General features: G+C 38.3%; 2 protein-coding genes across 2 annotated transcripts; both read left to right on the top strand.

Moving 5' to 3' along the window:
• Nucleotides 1-1,196, top strand: LOC133848679 (uncharacterized). Its single transcript, XM_062284334.1, has 2 exons — nt 1-110; nt 211-1,196. The coding sequence occupies exons 1-2, from the start codon at nt 104-106 to the stop codon at nt 1,059-1,061; spliced, it is 858 nt and encodes a 285-aa protein (XP_062140318.1). The 5' UTR covers nt 1-103; the 3' UTR covers nt 1,062-1,196.
• Nucleotides 1,197-2,216: 1,020 nt separating this feature from the next.
• LOC133849365 (uncharacterized) lies at nt 2,217-18,141 on the top strand. The gene is made up of 2 exons (XM_062285399.1): nt 2,217-2,358; nt 17,999-18,141. Exon 2 carries the CDS (start codon nt 18,001-18,003, stop codon nt 18,121-18,123), a length of 123 nt encoding a protein of 40 aa, XP_062141383.1. The 5' UTR covers nt 2,217-2,358; nt 17,999-18,000; the 3' UTR covers nt 18,124-18,141.
• Nucleotides 18,142-18,205: the final 64 nt, after the last annotated feature.

The raw sequence follows: 18,205 nt of genomic DNA, 5'->3' as shown, positions 1-18,205 counted from the left end.
TTATCAGCGATGCGGGAACACGGAATGGCCATTAAAGGTGTTGCCATTGTTGGCGTTGACGTTTAGTCGGTTAGTTCACATCAAACAACACAAGCGAACAACAATGGCAGGTGAGTGACGCGCCTCGGCAAATGCGAATGCGAATGTGAATGCGTGCCAAGTCCGACTTTAGACTACAATCTATCTTCCATCTTCCACACTCACACACAGAGCACAGCTGGAGGCACTTTAGCCATGGGAGCGTACCACCAAATGCGGTTGTTGCCGGACATGATTCGGATGGCGATACGATTTACATTGGACGCGCCTTCTATTGCAACGATATGCTGCCAGCGAAGGTGATACCGAACAAGGGCAAGGCATACGTGGCGTATGCGCGTCAGGAGGTTGAGCTCGACAACTACGAGGTGCTCAGTGGCCACAACTATGAATGGCTGCCGGCCGAGCACGGAGCCGTTCCCCCCGGTGCCGTCAAAGTGGGTCGCAATTGTGACGGTGAATATCTGTATGCGGGACGTGGCTATCATGCGGGCAGCTTAACCGTGGGCAAAGTGCATCCATCGCATGGCTGCCTCTATATTCCCTACGATTCCGATGAGGTCAAGATCTTTGCCTACGAAGTGCTGTCACAGCCCGAACGTTGGATCGACACCACCGCCGGCAATCTGCCCCCGGGCGCTGTCCTCGGTGGCCACGATTCCAATGGGGATGCCATCTATGTGGGTCGCGTCTTTCGCAATGGCGATCTCCTGCCCGCCAAAGTGGTGCCTGCCAAGGCCACAGCCTATGCTGCCTATGCCCAGGCCGAGCATGAGGTGACCGATGTCCAGGTGCTCGTCGGAGCTGGCTATCAATGGGTTCAAGCATCCCATGGCAATGTGGTGCCCAATGCGGTGGCATCGGGACCCAATTGCGATGGCGAGACATTGTATGTGGGTCGGGCGCATTACTGTGACAGTGTGACAGTGGGCAAGATACATCCATCCCATGGCTGCATCTATATTCCCTTCGGTGGGGAGGAGGTCAAGCAGGAGTTCTACGAGGTGTTGGTGCGTACGTAAAAACTGACTCATAATGCACTCGTCGAATGTGTGGTGTGGTTTTATCGATTCGCTGGGTGCCCATAAAATGAAATGAATGTGGGTGCCCTCGAATGGGCACAGTACAAGTATTAAATAAATTGTAATGAACGGAAACGTCTGTGGAATGTTTATTGCCCATAATTGATAAGGGCTGCTAAGCGATATTTGTATACTAGTGCGATTGTCTTTGGTGATTTTGGTAAAGTACACGATAATAAGCAATTTGGCTGATAAGAAAACTTGCAAGCTGTTTTGCACTTTGAATAACATAATTTATTTCGTGTTGACATTTTGCATTTCAAAGCAAACCGCCAATTTGAAAACTCAACAGCGCCAGCTGTCGGCAACGCAGACAACTAACGCTGTAGCGCCATCTGTGCGCAGCGAAGTAAAATCCATAACAAACAACCGAGCTGGCAGCGCTGCTGTCTTCCCACTTTACTGCTCTTATCGAATAGTTTCCGCACACAGCTGATTTCAAATAATTCGCGCAATGTGTGAAAATTAGTTATAAACGCTTATAAAATACAAGAAAATGCAATTGCGTGGTTATGCATCAATAAATTAGTGCAAGATATGTTCATAACCAGCAGCGTTGCCGCTAAACACAGGCAGGCCAATAGCGTGGCGTTGCCACCTGGCAACAGTAAATGTACGCTTAACAGCACAAGGTTGCCAGTTGGCAACACATGTCAAACAGCTGACGATGCTAACAAGTAGTCGATAACTGGCCGATACTGTGCACGTTTGGCATGCTATCGAATATGCCGATAGTTCGCGTATTTATTCAGTAGATTATTTGCGGCTCCAAAAGTCGGACGTGCATTGTGGTTATTTATTTTTATTTTTTTGTAAATGCCAAACAACACTTGCAAACATTAAATACGTGTGCTGCATTTGTTTATAAGTGCGTGAAGCATACACGTCAGTGTGTTTGAGCATGTGTGTGCGTGCGTGCGTATGCGTGTGTTTGTAATCAATAGAATTACCAAAAAGCAACAACAACAAGTGCAAGTGACAACTCTTCTTTGACCAAAACTCAATCAAGTCGACGACGACTCCTTTGACACGACAACAAAGCAAAGCAAAGCAAAAGCAAAGCCACGCAAAGGCAAAAAGAAAGAAGCAACAACAAAACACACGGCCCGGCGCTGTTCGATTGTTATTGTAATTATAAGAAGAAGAAGAAGCATAAGCAGTAGTAGCAGAAGAACCAGAAGAAGTGGAATCCAGCAGCGGACAAGTCACAATTTTAATGAGCCAACAACCCGCACGAGTAAGTAAATATTATTTGTATATCAATTGATTTGTTATTGTTTACTTGCAACCAGCAGTCAAACGTTAATTAGCCAATAATTTCCATAAGCATTAACATATTACTTTTAATTCAAATACAAATCAAAAATAATCATAATAATTGGGGGCAGCGAGAAAGAAGCTTTGAACGAATGATATGATTGTGAAAGGGGGAGAGGCGGGTGCTTCGCCTTAGAGCAGCAAGGCAACGTCATCTTTACACACAAGCTTTAACCAAGTTTGCCATTACTCCAATATTATTATTGCTGCTGCTGCTGCTGATGTTGTTGTTTGTATTGTTGTTGATGTCGTCTTCAGTTGCGGTTTTTTTTTTTTTGCTTTTCTGCTTCGCATTTTTTTTTTCTTTACACTGCTTTTTGCTCCCGCTGCTTGCAGCTGTGCTGGCAGCGTGGCTATTTTAAAGCTAAATCTGGCGGTATTTGAGGCTAAACCAACAAGTTAGATAGCTTATTTGCATGTTTTAGTTATATTTTTGGCATGCGGCAAGTGTTAAATATTAATGTTGTCGTTAATATTATATACACATGCACACACACACACTCACATGCCAAATCCGCTTATCGCTTTCGGCTGTTTGCCTCACTTTCATAATGCTCGTGGGAGCTAGAAGTTTTTTTTTGCTGATTTCATTTCATTGCTGATACTTTTTTTTTTTTTGTTAATAGTTCGTTCTAGCAACAAAAATGAAAAGCGACGCGAATTGCGATTAAATTCAAAATTCAATCAAGCGTCACAAACAATAAACGCTTTTTGCTATACGCTTATTTTGTCTGCAAAAAAAAAAATAGCTATGCGTATGAGTGTGCGTGTGTGTGTGTGTGTGGTGTCAACACTGTTGTTGTGCCTGCAGCCGCATAATGAGAGTGCTTCAATTTCAATGCACTCGCCTCTCGCACGCGCTCTTTTTTGCAACGTGTGTAGCTTCAATGCAAGCAGTGCAAGCAGAGTGTGCAAGTGTGTGTGTGTGTGTGTGTGTGTGTGTTTGACGATTTGAAGTTGCTGGCTGCATGGAACTTGGCGCACTTGCTGGCGCTTCATTTGCTCGCCACGCCTCCGCCTCCGCCGCCCTCGCTAGCAGCAACCTACTCTCCCCCCGCCCCCGCCCTCATTTGTCATCCTGCTGTTGCCATTTGCTGGGCACTCTTTTGCCTTTGGGGCGCACATTTTTGTTTTATTTTGTCAAAGTTTGTTGCACTTTTCGCAGTTGCACAAAAGTCACACACACACACACACACACTCACACATAGAGCTTGCTTTTGGTCCTTCTTCGGCCTGTCAACGTCAGTGTGGCAAATGCCAAAAACTCTTCAATACATCACAGGCAGCGCCTGCCACAGCTGTGTGTGGCAACATCAGCGGCAGCTTCATTGTCGCCTACAACAACAACAATTAGTCGCGGTACCAAAAAGCAGACAAAAGCTTTTGCCTGGCTGAAGCTGCAACTTCAACGTGCAACGTGCAACTTCAACTCGATTTCCATGCATCGTGTCGTGGCATCAACATGAAGCAGCGCGTCCATGTACCGTCGACAACCATTCCGCAGCGTGTTCATTTTATTTATGTACATATTTCACTTGGCACTTGTTATATTTATACTTGGTGGCATGCCACATGCGGCATGCGGCATGTGCAACACGTCACTTCATCTTTGAAGAAGTGCGAAGAAGCAGCAGCACAGTCACATTTGCCTTCTCCCAAATGAAATTAGGCTGCAGCCTCAACTATGTTGTTGTTGTTGTTGCTGTTGTTGTTGTTGGGCCGAGAAAGTCGAGAGAACGAATAACGAATAACTGAATAACTCAATAAGCCAGCTCATTGCCATGCAAATTGAATGTCCAACTCTCGACTGTCATTACAAATACATGACATACACACACACACGCACACACACAAACACACACACATACATATGTATATGCGTATTTATCTGGCGATATATCTTGAGGGCTGTAAGCGAATTAGCCAATAATCTAATTGCCTGATATGCGTTTGATTTACCACGACATCAAGCCAGTATTCTATATAGTATATTATAATTATTGATTTATTAAGCTAGATAAATAAATAATGATTTGCTGCGATTGATTAGACCAAATTCTATATTTACAATATGGTGCAATCAACTGATTAAATTCGTTTTCAGATTTGCCAATTTTTATTAATCTTCTTTGTCGAATTTTATTAATCTTCTTCTGAGCACGTAGCCATCTCATATCTCAAAATTTCAGTTTGGGGAAACGATGAATCAACCTTCGAAAAAAAAACTAAAACTATATTGCATTTAATTCCCATTCAAATCAGCTGCCAGCTCATAATTTTCAATTCCCTTTTGCCATTGCAAACACAAAAGTTCATCGACTAATAGCTTTTCACTTTTCCATTTTTTTTTTTTTTCAGTTCGCTTTGTTTTTTGTTAGCTGGTCAAGAACTTTTTATAAGTTTTTAATATGTACGAGCTATAGTTGCACCTTGAGTCATATTTTTGTGTATTTTTGGCACAGATATTTGCAAATTAGTTTGCAAACAAACAAATTCAAAAAAAAAATGTGAAAATATATATTAAAAATGTCCATAAAATATTCAACTTTGTAACTTGCATTATTACTGTGCTGTAAATATGTTTTAACGAGACAATTTTAATGGATTGTTCAAAAAAAAACTTCGTCAACTTTTGTGTTTTGTGTTGTTGTTGTTGTTGGGATTTAAACGAGAACTGGGGGATTGCTGACCATCCATTTCCTGGTCAGGTCTAAACAAAAACCATGTTGGAAATTAGTAAGCCAGAAAAGTAATTTCCGGTGTGTTATAATGACACAGAAAGAGCAAGAGAGAGCAAGAGAGAGAGAGAAAGAGGAGCGAGTCATCCTGTGATGTGGGGCTTCAGTTAGCTGCTTAACATTTGTTTTTGTTTTTGTTTTATTTTTTTTAAGAATTTTCTATTCAATTGGAAAATTGGCCATTAGCGGTGTGCACGACTTTGTAATGGATTAGAAATTGAATTGAAAGTGATGCTGAATCATTATTACGATGATGATGATGATGATGATAATGAAAAAGGCATTCATGCAACGAGCGCTAGATGGCGCCACAAATAACGCAAGCCATTACTCTTTTGCTCTACAAAGTACCTTGGCACTTGAGTGTTTATTGTTCGTTCGATCGCCATGAAACTTAAAAGTGAAACTGAAACTGAAACTCAAACTGATGTGGTGGCATACTAAATGCGTAGTAAACTCACATCCTTCATTCAGACATCGATATCGAGAGAAGTGTTCGCCTTTTAATATCCATCGTAAATGAAAGATTTTAGTGCAACATTTTCCTGTTGCTTCCTACTTTCATTCCGTTCATTCTTTCTTTGCCCAATGGCCAAAGGGGTATAATAATCCAGTTTGCATTTGCATGTAGATTTCATCTTAATTAAGTATAATCACATTTTAATCCCTTTGCCGGAAAGTTACGCCAAAGGAAACTTTTGCAAACTTTAGATATAACACTCTACGGAGGGAAGAAAAAACAGAAAACAAATATATCTCTAGAGTGATAATGAAAGAATTGAGTCTGTTTTTGTAATTAGTAAATTTGTTTCTGTGGTTTTGTTCATCTCTCTGAGCATTGTTTCGTTTGAGTTTGCTGAGGGTTTTTTTTTTCATGCAACTCCTTCAAGTTCTTTGCGGCAAGGTTTCCGTTTCGATTCCAGTTCCAGTTCCAGTTCCTTGCAAACAAGCAATAACTTATATTTAAAAATGAGCTGAAATCTTAATCATATGCATGAAATAATTATCTAAATGGAGACATAGAAACACGCTACAGATAGTTGCTAGTCGGTTAGCATTAATGTTTCGAGTCAGCTGGAAATTATTCCCACCACATACAACTAGCTGGCTGGCTATTCATTGTTACACGCATTATTTCCATTTAAATATATAGTTCCGCAACGAACTTGACCTTTTTGGCCAGCCAAACACACACACACACACACACACACACACACACACACACACACACACACACACACACAACAAAAGCAACACAACCCTGAACTAGTTAGTTTGAAGTCATCACGCATTATCATTCATTCGTATTCCCATTCTCTCATGTCTCTGTAGTAAGTACAGACAGTGAGTGTGTGAGTGTGGAGTGTGATGTGTGTGGGCTCAGTTATTATCAGCACTTTTTGATCAATGGGCCCCATTGGGAGGGAGGCCCATTAATGATGGGCCACAGAAGTACGAGAAAAAAACGCACCGTGAAATGAAATGAAATGTGCAAACGTAGTCGCTGCGTCAGTTGGCCCAGTTAACACAAAAATCCACTGACCAAAAAGAGTAACAGCAACAACCACAAATACATCAAGTGCAATTGCCAATTGCCAGATACTGCGTATAAGAAGTTTGTTCCGCTCTGCTCTCAGCTCTGTTCTCTGTTCTCTGTTCTATGTGTTCTACGATGCGCTGTTTGCCCAAATTAAAATTTTCCCAACATAGATTCGGGCAAATTGCGAAAATTCCTTTGCGCGTTGATCCAGCTGCTGATTGTGGCGCAGTTTCCCAGTTCTGTGCACCAGCATTTCTACTACCACTACACAGCGAGAAAAACTTCTAGTCAAAGTGCACTTTAAGAATTCAAGTATCGCACAAAGATTTTGTGTGGAAACAAAACTACAGTTCAATGTTTGACAACTTTTGACAGATTAAGATTTTATATCATATATAGAAAGTAGAGTTATTTATATAGGTAGCACATATAAGTTAACTACACTTATCAATAAAAAGAACACACACAGTGGAAATATAAATATAGATAATATATAAAATATATATGTTATGTATGCGAATTAAATTTAATGTTACTGTCAAGTAAAGATTTCAAATTTTAAATTTTCGTAACTATATCTAAACCAAATCAATGTTAGATTGCTAACAAAAAAAAATAAAGTATATAGATACCGAAATAATAATATCAAAACGAAATATAACAAAGAATTTTTAATATAGGTACACAAAAATACCAAAACAAAATCTATTTAAATGTTTATTCAACTCTAGTCTTAGTAGTAGTAAAAATGCCATATTTAAAGTTTGGTTGCAATTACAAAACTCGTTTAAGATATTAGTACATAATAGTTATCGAAATTTCGAGTATAATTATCATTATTTTGTGTAAATAATGAATACAATTCTTTATTGTAATGAGATGAGCCTGAGCGACTATTTGCTATGCTTGTTAACTTAAATTTATAGAATAAATACTACAACAATTTAAATTTCGATATTTATTAAAAGTTGAATTCAGTGTTAAGTTTTCGTTCACGAAATCCTTTTTTGTTTGATTAAATTTCTAGACTTTCTGTAAATGATAAAATTGCAATAGAGTGAGGAAATAATGCTGCTAGACTTTTCTCTCAGTGCAGATAGTAACTCCTACGGCTTTTACTGCTCCTGCTGCTGTTGCCGTTGCTGCTGCTGCTTTGTGGCCCAAAAGTTTTAATGGGCTCTCATGGCAACGCGCGCGCTTTTGCAACGTCGTCTATGTCGACGTCGACGACTACGACGACAAAATGGGACACGTAGCTCTTTGGCATTTCGATGTCATCAAAGCAGCCACTGCTACTGCTCATCATAATCATCATCATTATCATCATCGTTGTGATAAGCATTATGATCAGCATGATGATGACGTAGTTGAAGTGAGCTGGGTAAATGATAAGCGTACGATTGAGAGCACATAACGCGCAAAATTTTTAAATGAAATCAAAATCGACGCATAGTGCACGCTTATCAATTTCAGTGCTCCTCTCTCTCTCTCTTTCTCTATCTCGGTTTCTATCACTCTTCTTTCTCTCCTCTGCAGCTGTTAGCCTTTTGTGTGGCGCCCGCCTCTTTTGGCCGTTTGCACACACAAAAGCCGTTGAATGCCAACGGAAACTTTGTTGCCAATTTGCATACAATGCAGTTTGCAGTTTTGCAGTTTGTAGTTGCCAGTTTTGCAGTCGGCTTCAACTTGGCTTCAGCGCTGCTTTTTTTTTCCATTTTGCATTTTGCATTTTGTACTTACACTTTTTTTTTACACATTTCATGTATTTTGTTATTTATTTATTTATTGAGTTTTGTTGCACAATTTCAAAGTCAGTTGCGCCCTTTTGTTATTGTTATTGTTGTGCGGGCGCGGGATGATTGGGCTTTCAATTTCCTTTCTTTCTTTCATTCTTCGTTCTTTTTTTTTTTTTTTTTTTGTATTTATTTTGCTGCAAATTTTTTGTATTTTGTATTTTTTGTATTTTTTTGAGTGCAATAAAATAGCTGACGCCGATGTTGTTGCTGTCGATGGCGACGCCAATCGCTTGATCGATCCACATCCAACAGTTGTGCCATCCCGGTTTCTTTTGTTATTGTTGTTGCTGGTCGGTTGTTCGGTTGGATGGCTGGCTGCCTGGTTGTTTGGTTGTTTGGTTGGCTGCTTGGTCTGGTCGCTTGGTTGGGGTTCATTGACTTTGGGCATTTGTTTTCATGTTCTTTCCAATGCTCCCTTCTGCTTTACTGCTTTACTGCTGCTGCTGTTGCCGCTGGGGGCGTCGTCTGTTGCCAGCGTGTTAATTACTTTTTGTTTTAATTGTCAATTTATCCAGAAAGAGATCGAACAACAACAACAACAGCAACTACAACATCAGTTCGATGAAGTCGTAAAAGGCGTTGCGTATGCCGGTAAATTAAATAACGATTCCAAGTCCTTGGCCACAAACTAACGGCCTTTGTAACCCAATGAAAGTCATTCGTTGGGCTACTGCCAAAACAAAAGTAATAAACCAACCAAGAAGCTTCCCAATTCAATCAGTGCTCAGAGCTAACGGCTATGACACCCAATTGATGGCTCCTCGCTCCAAGGCGTGTGTGTGTGGCAAATGCTAGCTGCTATGTCACGCATGAGAAGGACCAGTAATGCCCAATAGCTGAGGGCTATGTAACTCATTTGATTTGATTACGTCGATTTGCTGGCATTTATTGCACAAAACCAATAAACTTATGCAAAGTCAATACTAAATGGTCAAAATCAAATGAAAATATAGATGTAGATTCATTTTATATTAATAGTTAAACGTTTGCTCCCTTTCTCAAACCCTTAACCCAAGCAAGAATCTCCCGATTCAATCAGTGCTCGGAGCTAACGGCTATGACACCCAATTGATGGCTGCTTGCTCCAAGGCGTGTGTGTGGCAAATTGCTAGCTGCTATGTCACGCATGACAAAGGCCTGAGGGCTATGTAACTCATTCGATTTGATTACATTGCGAATTTACATCGATTTGCTGGCAATTCAAATGTATTTATAACATAAAACCAATAAACATATGTAAAGTCAATATTAAATGGTCAAAATCGCATGAAAATATAGATGTGATCCATTATATATGTATTGTGCTCCCTTTTTTTACTGCCAATTTTTCCCCTAAATGATATCTGCCATCTCTCGAATTCCAATTCAATTGCCACATTCGTCTGACTTCTTCAGTCACGTTGAGCGTCAGGTTCAATGCACCTGCTAATTTGATAGCTCACTCAATATGATTCGATGGGTTGACACTAACAAATTGAATTATAACATCATGGCTCTTGGCTTCACACAGTTCGTGTTCATGTCATATTCCCAATCCCAATCCCGTTGCCGTTCTTGTTCTCATTCTTGTGCTTGAGCTTATGCTTGTTCTTGTCTTTATGCTTATTATTATTCCAATTTTTTTCATTCTCGTTCTCGTTGTTGTTGTTGCTGTAGTTGTTTTTTTGCTTGCTTTTAGCCGTTGTGTATGCGGCGAAACGTTAAGTTTTAATTAACACATTCGTGGTTCGAACTTTCGACTTATTCACTTTAAAAACTCGGCACGCTTCACTGTACAAACGTGTGGAGTACGCTCTGCGGAATCATTGAGTACCACCAGAGTTGTGAGAGAGAGAGAGAGAAAGGTAGAGAGTGAGAGAGTGCAAAAAAGCTGGCTGCTGTTTGGCTTGAAGCGTTCCACGCTTCACTGCGTATCGAAGGGCGAATTCGCCGTCGCTTTGGCCACACATCAGCAGATAACATCTAGCGACTCTCTTTCTCTCTCTCTCTGTGTCTCTAGCCGTAGGTTTAGCTTTAATTGAAGCTGATGCTGCTGGCAGCTAAAAACGGCAACAGCAGCTGCTGCACGTTGCGCATATTGTCCAAGTAATTTATAATATGAGCGACGTGCTGATAAATGAGCTGTCGCTGCGCCAGTTGCTAAATATTAACCAGCCGCTCGGTTCTCGTCGCGTTCACTTAACCAATCTGAGGAGATACTTTATCACACCATATCACAGCAAAGCGAAGTAGAGTGTTGTAAGTCCGAGCTCAGCTCCTCCCGAGTTTGTAAAGTCCGAGTCCGAGCGTCTCGCTTCGTTGCGTTCCTCTTTTTTTTTTGAAGCCTCTCCGAAATATAAAACAAAAAACAAAAACAAAAAAAAATGAAGAGAAGTGCAATTTAGAACAAGGTCTTTAGACTGCCATTAAGGCACTTTTGCGTTACGGCTCAGCATTCGCCGTATTCGCCATCTAGCCATCAAATCATCAACACTTCCCAGCTCAGCCTTCCTCCGAGCGTGTCGCCACATTATTTATGCAGATTTTTTTCACTGCTCAGCGCGCTGCTCTGCTCTGCTCTGCACTGCGCTGAAACAAAAGCTTCCAACTTAAACTGTCGCAAACGTCGCCGTCAACGCAGCGAGCGCAACAAGCGTGAGAACTAGCGCCTGCCATAGCCGCCACAGTGGTGCAAGCTATAGCTAAAAGTGCTCCAAAAAAAAGGTAATTAAAATATGTACAAGTTGATTAGAATTGAAGAAAATAATTTGGTGGAATATCAAATAATCAAAAATACTATTTCATATATCGAGAAATACCAAATAATAAATAAATATTGAAATAAAAAATTGATAGAAATAGAAAAGAATTTGGTGGAATATCAAATAATTTAAAATACCCTTTCTTATATCGATAATTTTAATATAAGTTCTATACAAATGAGCTGGTCACATTTTCTTTTATTATGGTCTTGATTTTGAATGTGAATGTGTTGCGGTTGACAAATATTAAATATTGAAAATAATTAAATATTAAAAATATAAATTTAAAAGTGAAATACACTCCATCTTATTTAGGAATATGAAGATCAACAGAATTGTATTTTTGTTTTTAAAAAAATAAGCTAAATTATGAAATTCATTTAAGTTTTATTTCTAACGTAGAATTATCTTCTAGCAAATGCGCATTTCAACCCGAAACTGTAAAATTGTTCATTTAATTTCATCACAACAAAATATAAATTACCCAATTAGCAAACACAATAAGATAAATTATCAAATTGTCTATAATGAGTAACTCGAATGGAACAAAAATAAAATGATAATAAATAGAGAAAGACATTCATTGAGGAAGCTGTAGATAAGTGCATGATCAGATAATGATAATGAAAGAAGAAAGATTAGGAGGCAAACAGCGCAATGACTGATAAGTAGTATTTTCTTATAGTATGTGTTTTATATAGATATATAATCAACGCAAGCTGAATAAAATGACATAACTGAGTTCAATGGAACAAAATGACAGAGAACAAGGCGAAAGATAAAGTGACAGATAAAGATAGTAGGTAAATTTGCATAACATCGTCAACAGATAAGAAGAGACAAAAATAAAATAGAAATGGAAACAAATAGTGTGCAAAATGACTGTAGTATTTGTTAGGATCTGAGAAGAATAAATAGAATAAGCACAACAAAACTATTAAATTCACAACTGTTGCCGAAAATAGATATAAATGGATGGTTAAAGAAATGTTTCGGTAATGTAGACTGCAAGTAATGTTAAATGATTAGAGAATGGAATCGCATAAAGCGAATCAAATGGCTAAATAAACAAATAAATATAAAAAGTAAGTGCGATTGAAAGCAAATCAGATGCATTAAACGATAGATAAAAATAATAGAAACAAATAGCAGTTGATATTGAGTAACAGTTGCTGACAGACACTTAGCTTAGCTTAGCAGCTAAAAGAAACATGAACAGAAAGAGTTAGAGATAAAAAGAGAGAGAGAGAGGGAATTGCAGCACATTAACACACTCGCTGTTAGAGAGAGAGAGAGAGAACCCTTTGAGAGTAGTCGCTGAAGTGCATTTGGTCGTTATTACGAGTAGTATATACGCTCGCTTTGGGGACACTGTGTAAAGGGCCAAACAAAATGCGATGCCATTAAGCTTAAGTTGGGCCAAAAAGAAGCAGAAGAAAAAAAAAAAAAAACACAGCAGTAGCAGCAGCGGGGGGAGGAGAAGAAGAGTGGAAGTGGATGTGGAAGAAGTGGAAAACTGCTAGACGAAAACCCATCAAATAAAGCAAAACTCTTCACATGCATAAAACTTAATGTGAATGTGAGAGACTGCGTCTGTGTGTGTGTGTGTTTATGTGCGTGTGTGTGTGTGTGTGTGTGTGGGTGTCTTTGTGAGAGAGTGGACTGCTGTTTGGCAATACAATAAAATTTACACGCTTATTAATTTTTACAAGACTTTGTCCGACACTTGAGCGAAGAACCGCCAGCAACATGAGCGATGAACAACAACAACAACGTTGCCTTTTGTGCGCTGCCATCGTGTTTACCATTCACACATTCACACACACACAAACACACACACTGCACTTGGGTGCTGCCTATTGAAAAACAGTTGCCCAAAGGGGGACAAAGAGAGAGGGAAGAGGGGAAAGGGAAGCTGCTGCGAGGCACCTCAACAAACAAAAATTCGACTTGTATTTTGTTGTTGTTTCATACAATATATAGTATATATATATATATATATATATATTTTTTTTTTTGTTTATTTTGGTTTTTTCTCTAGAGAAAGAAGAGGTGGAGTAGGGCTTTCGCAGGGGAAACGGAGGGAGGGGCGTGGCAGCACTGCTCTAGTAACTTTACTCTAAAAAGTTTTCGGGGCCCTCGGGGCGTTGCTTTGGCTGAGGAATGAGCAATGATAAGAGCGAGCTCAGAGCCAAAGAGCAAAGCAGAAAGACCAAAAGAGAAAAGTAAGGTGGGGTGGAGAAAGGGGAGGTCAGCAGTATGTATGTGTGTGTGTGTGGCAAGGCTATTGCTGCATTTTAGGTTTACATGTAAATATATAAGCCACATTTTACTATGCAAAATATGGCCAAAGCAATTTTTTCTTTATTTCGAAACTTTCGTCAGACACAAGGCAAGAGCAGAGGGAGAGGTAAAAGAGGAGCAGGGACATGGATAGGGAGCAACAAGGAGCTGCTGTCATGTGTGTGCTTGCCTCATAACATTAAAAGGGCCGCACACACTTGCACACACACACAACATCCCACCGCATGCTTGAGGTTTGTCCTACGCCTGTCCATCCGTCTGTCTGTCTGTCTGTCCGTCCGTCTGTCTGTCTCCTGCAGACGCTCTGCTGTCCTGACCTGTCCATCATCATGGGCATTGAAAGGCAGCTGGTCTGTTATATGTCGCATGTCCAACAAGTAGACAGAACGGACGATGACGACGACGACAACGACGAGGATGAGGACGAGGACAAGGAAGGCGTATGCATGTGTAATCGGGAATAAAGGCTTGCACAGTTAAGGTGTACCGAAAAAAAAATAAAAAAACAAAAAAAGTAAAAAGGAAACAAATTGCATGCTTTCACTGTAGGAGTATGCTTTCGGGGATTGGCACAAAAAAAAACAGCTTATGGCAAAGAAAAGGCGGAGTGCTCGAAGGGCAAGTTGACCCGTAAATTGGGAGTGTCCCAAGGCAAAAAGGGATTAATGATGATGAGTGTTACTATTGTCATTAGTATTACTATTATCATTATTATAATTACTTTTACTATTATCATTTATAGTTTTCTTTTTCTTCTTCTTCTTCTTCTTATTATTATTATTATTATTATTATTATATATATATTATTATTATTATTATTATTATTATTATTATTATTATTATTATATATTATATATTATTATTATTATTATTATTATTATTATTATTATTATATTATTATTATTATTATTATTATTATTATTATTATTATATTATTATTATTATTATTATTATTATTATTATTATTATTATTATTATTATTATTATTATTATTATTATTATTATTATTATTATTATTATTATTATTATTATATTATTATTATTATTATTATTATTATTATTATTATTATTATTATTATTATTATTATTATTATTATTATTATTATTATTATTATTATTATTATTATTATTATTATTATTATTATTATTATGATTATGATTATGATTATGATTATGATTATTATTATTATGATTACATTAATATTATTCTTATTTTTGTTATATATTATTGTGCTCACTATAAGAAGTTAGATTGCTATAATTCCCTTTGTTACGATCTTATATGTACTTAAATCTCTAAAAAGATTAGAATATATAATCAAATTAAAAGTGTTAAAGAAACTCATAGCATTAATCTTAGAAATTCCGTTCAAGTTTTGAATGTTGACGTTTATCACATAACATATTTTACTACTATTAAATGAACTCTTTAAAATAGATAATGTGCTTCAACTACTCAATTTGCAACATTTTCAGTCACTCTGTTAGATCTCATAGTTCGCTCAAGTTTTTCACACGTTATCCTATAAAATGTGTGCAAAAAATATTCAGACAAAGTTGCGCACTTCACGACGATTACACGCACTCAACCTTGCACTCGCCATTGAATAGACCCCAGTGGGGGAAGCTGGTGTGTAGAGGGTATAAAGAAACATTGCAATTGAAAGGATTTCAAAAGGAGCATCATAAAGTTGCCATATGCAAATGTAAAAGGCAGCTTAAGCTAGTTCTTCTTCTGTGTTGTTGCTGTGTTGTTGCTGTGCGCATATCTTATGTCTGCCTGCATGCTAATTAAAAGATTAAATATAATACAAGTATTTGCTTACGGCCAAAGTGATAAGAAGTGCATGCTTAAAACTTTTACACATTACTCACCACACCCTCAGCAAAAAGAAAATAGATGTAAATGTTACAGCGTGACGTGCAAAATGCTGCTTAACCCAAATAGAATGAGAATTTTACGTAAATCAAATGAGATTCTTGATAATTATATGACAGATTAACTTTTATATATCATAGCAAAATATTGTCAATTAAACGAGGTTGATAAACAACACATTTAAATGTCATTAAATACAAAAAAAAAATAAAATAAACTTTTCACTCGATTTCAAAATAGAACACAAATGTTTTTCACTCTGCACAATTTAACAAACAAATTGCAATTCCATTTCATTTGGTTGGTCTATCGTCAGACAGCATCTGCCAAATGCTGTCATTTATTTAATTTGGATTTTATTGAATTTCCCCCATTAAATAAATTCAATAATATTAAAATTGTATAATAAGCATATAAGAACATGTCTCATGTCTGTCTGGCTGTCAATGTTAATGGAACATGTCATTTAACTAAATTTCATTAATAATGCAGAACGAATGGACTTTTGATTCTTTTTTTTTTGTGGTCTCTTATATTTATACATATAAAGAATTATTTTATATAGAACGAAACATTATTATAGCAGTCCATAGTGACTGATTTTTCCAGAACATTTTTCAGTTTGCTTGCTTGCTGTAAATTATACCTAAAATGGCATAATAAGCTTATCAGAAATATTTCGTATAGTACATTTATTTCATTTTGCCGTTTTGCAACAATTGTATAGAAATAAAACGATTATATACTTTTACTTAGTAGGCAAATTCTTCAATAATGAATCACTTCCCAGAACTTTTTCAGATTGCCTGCTTGGAATTTTGTTAAAATAGATTAATATTAAAGGCATAAATTTATAATTTGATGTAAAATTTATTGTGATTTATATAAAAATTCAACAATTTGATTTTTTTTGTGCAAATTCATAAAAAAAGGACAAATTTCTTATACTTGGCAAATTCTGTAATATTTTGAGAGAGTTCTCTAGAAGTTTTCCCTCCGAGCGGCGCGGCGTCAGCGAGAGGAAACTTGTGAATTGTAAATTGCCAAGACATAATTGGTTAACTTTTGCACGCAATAATTTGCTGTTGGCGCATCACTTAAATAAGTTTAAAGCTATACATATAGTATAACTGATAGTTGTGCCGCCCACATGACACAAGCTTCCCCACAGTGGCTGTGAATGTTGGCATTTTTAAACAGAACTGTCAGTGGAAGAGCCACAACAAGCAGCAGCAGCAATACACAACATACATACAGAGAGAAGAACAGAACACTTGTGGTTTGGACTCCAGCCTCGCAAATTGTCAATCACTTTGGCAGTAAGGTAGTCAGTTAGTCATTGAGTCAGTCAGTCAGTCAGTGAGGCTACAAAAGGAGCATTGTAGGAAATAAATTGACAAGCGAGAGTTGAGAGCAACAAGCAACAAACACATCTTCTTCGCATTGAATTGAAATTGTGTATCGATTTGGCGATAAGCGAACAGAGACTCTTGCAGCAGTAAATATAATTTGCGACAAAGCGAGAGACTAAAGAGCAGTCACAGTTCAGGTGATGTGTCCTTCGTCCTGCATTCCAGCAACTGCAGAGTGCAGAGTGCAAGCCAGCTAAAGTCGCCGCTCAAGTGTGCTGCAAGAGGTGACGAAGAGAGAAGGAGAGAGAGAGAGAGGGGGTTAGAGGGAGAGGATTAGATGGCGCGCGACAATGTTGCAACATTGGATACGCAACGTTTGGCTGGCTGGCTGGCTGACTGGCTGGCCGCAGTTGCAACAAGAGCTGCCCCTCCTCAACAACATCCGCCATTCACTCCAAGAGGGGGGAGAGAGAAGTGTGACGAATGTATCGCGTACTCAACTCACTATATGGCCACTATATGCTCGACACTTGAGTCCAAGTCAGTGGCAGACAAGCAAACAGGGTTTAATGCTAGTCGTCGTAGAGTTGGGGGGATGTTAAGCAGCTTAAGTTTTCGATGGGCTGCTGCTTGCCACAAGACAGTGTCAGATGACAGAGACAGAGAGATAGAGTGAGAGTGAGAGAGTGAGTGGGGGGAAGAACACACACACACACACACACACAAAGGCATAGAGAGAAACACGCACGAGAACATGGCATGAATTTATAGATGTTTCTAATCAAATATCCCCAGCAAACATAATAAATATGTTTCTATTTATTTGCACACATATAAAGTACTCACACACACTTATGCAACACTCTCACACACACACACAGATCACATAATATTTCATTGTTGGCATATATTTCAAGTTGTTTTGGGCTTTGTTTGCACTGCCATCAGCGGCAATTGTTTTATGTGAATGTCGTCTATCTGTGTGAGTGTTGTGTCAGTGTGTGTGTGTGTGTGTGTGTTGTATCTGTTGCCTGTCGCCAAAGTACTTCAGTTGTATCTTTTTCTATTACCACTTTTTGTTGTATTGAATTCGATTGGTTTCGATTGAATAGAATTGTGTGTTTGCATGTTGCCAATTGTTCTAATAGTTCTCCTTCTTATTCTTCTTCGACGACGACTTTGTGTCGCATCTCTTTTCTTTCTTTCACAGCTATGACGGAGGAAATAACCGGGAATTGGAGCTATTATGTGTATATATCACTAACATTGGTTCCAGTCTATTTGGCATTTCAGCTCATTAAGTTTTTGGGCTGGCAGCTATTCGTGAACAACTGAGCAAATATCAACAACAAAACAGCAGCAAACTCCGACACACACACATTCACACACAGCAAGCGAGGCACTCATAATCACAATT

This window comes from Drosophila sulfurigaster, chromosome X (genome assembly GCF_023558435.1).
Source record: "Drosophila sulfurigaster albostrigata strain 15112-1811.04 chromosome X, ASM2355843v2, whole genome shotgun sequence".
NCBI classification, from domain to species: Eukaryota; Metazoa; Arthropoda; class Insecta; order Diptera; family Drosophilidae; genus Drosophila; species Drosophila sulfurigaster.
The sequence above is the reverse complement of the archived record's forward strand: the minus strand, read 5'-3'. Positions and strand labels throughout refer to the sequence as shown.

Excerpts from the sequence above, each read along its gene's own strand:
- LOC133849365 (XM_062285399.1), top strand. The coding sequence starts at position 18,001 with ATGACGGAGGAAATAACCGGGAATTGGAGCTATTATGTGTATATATCA.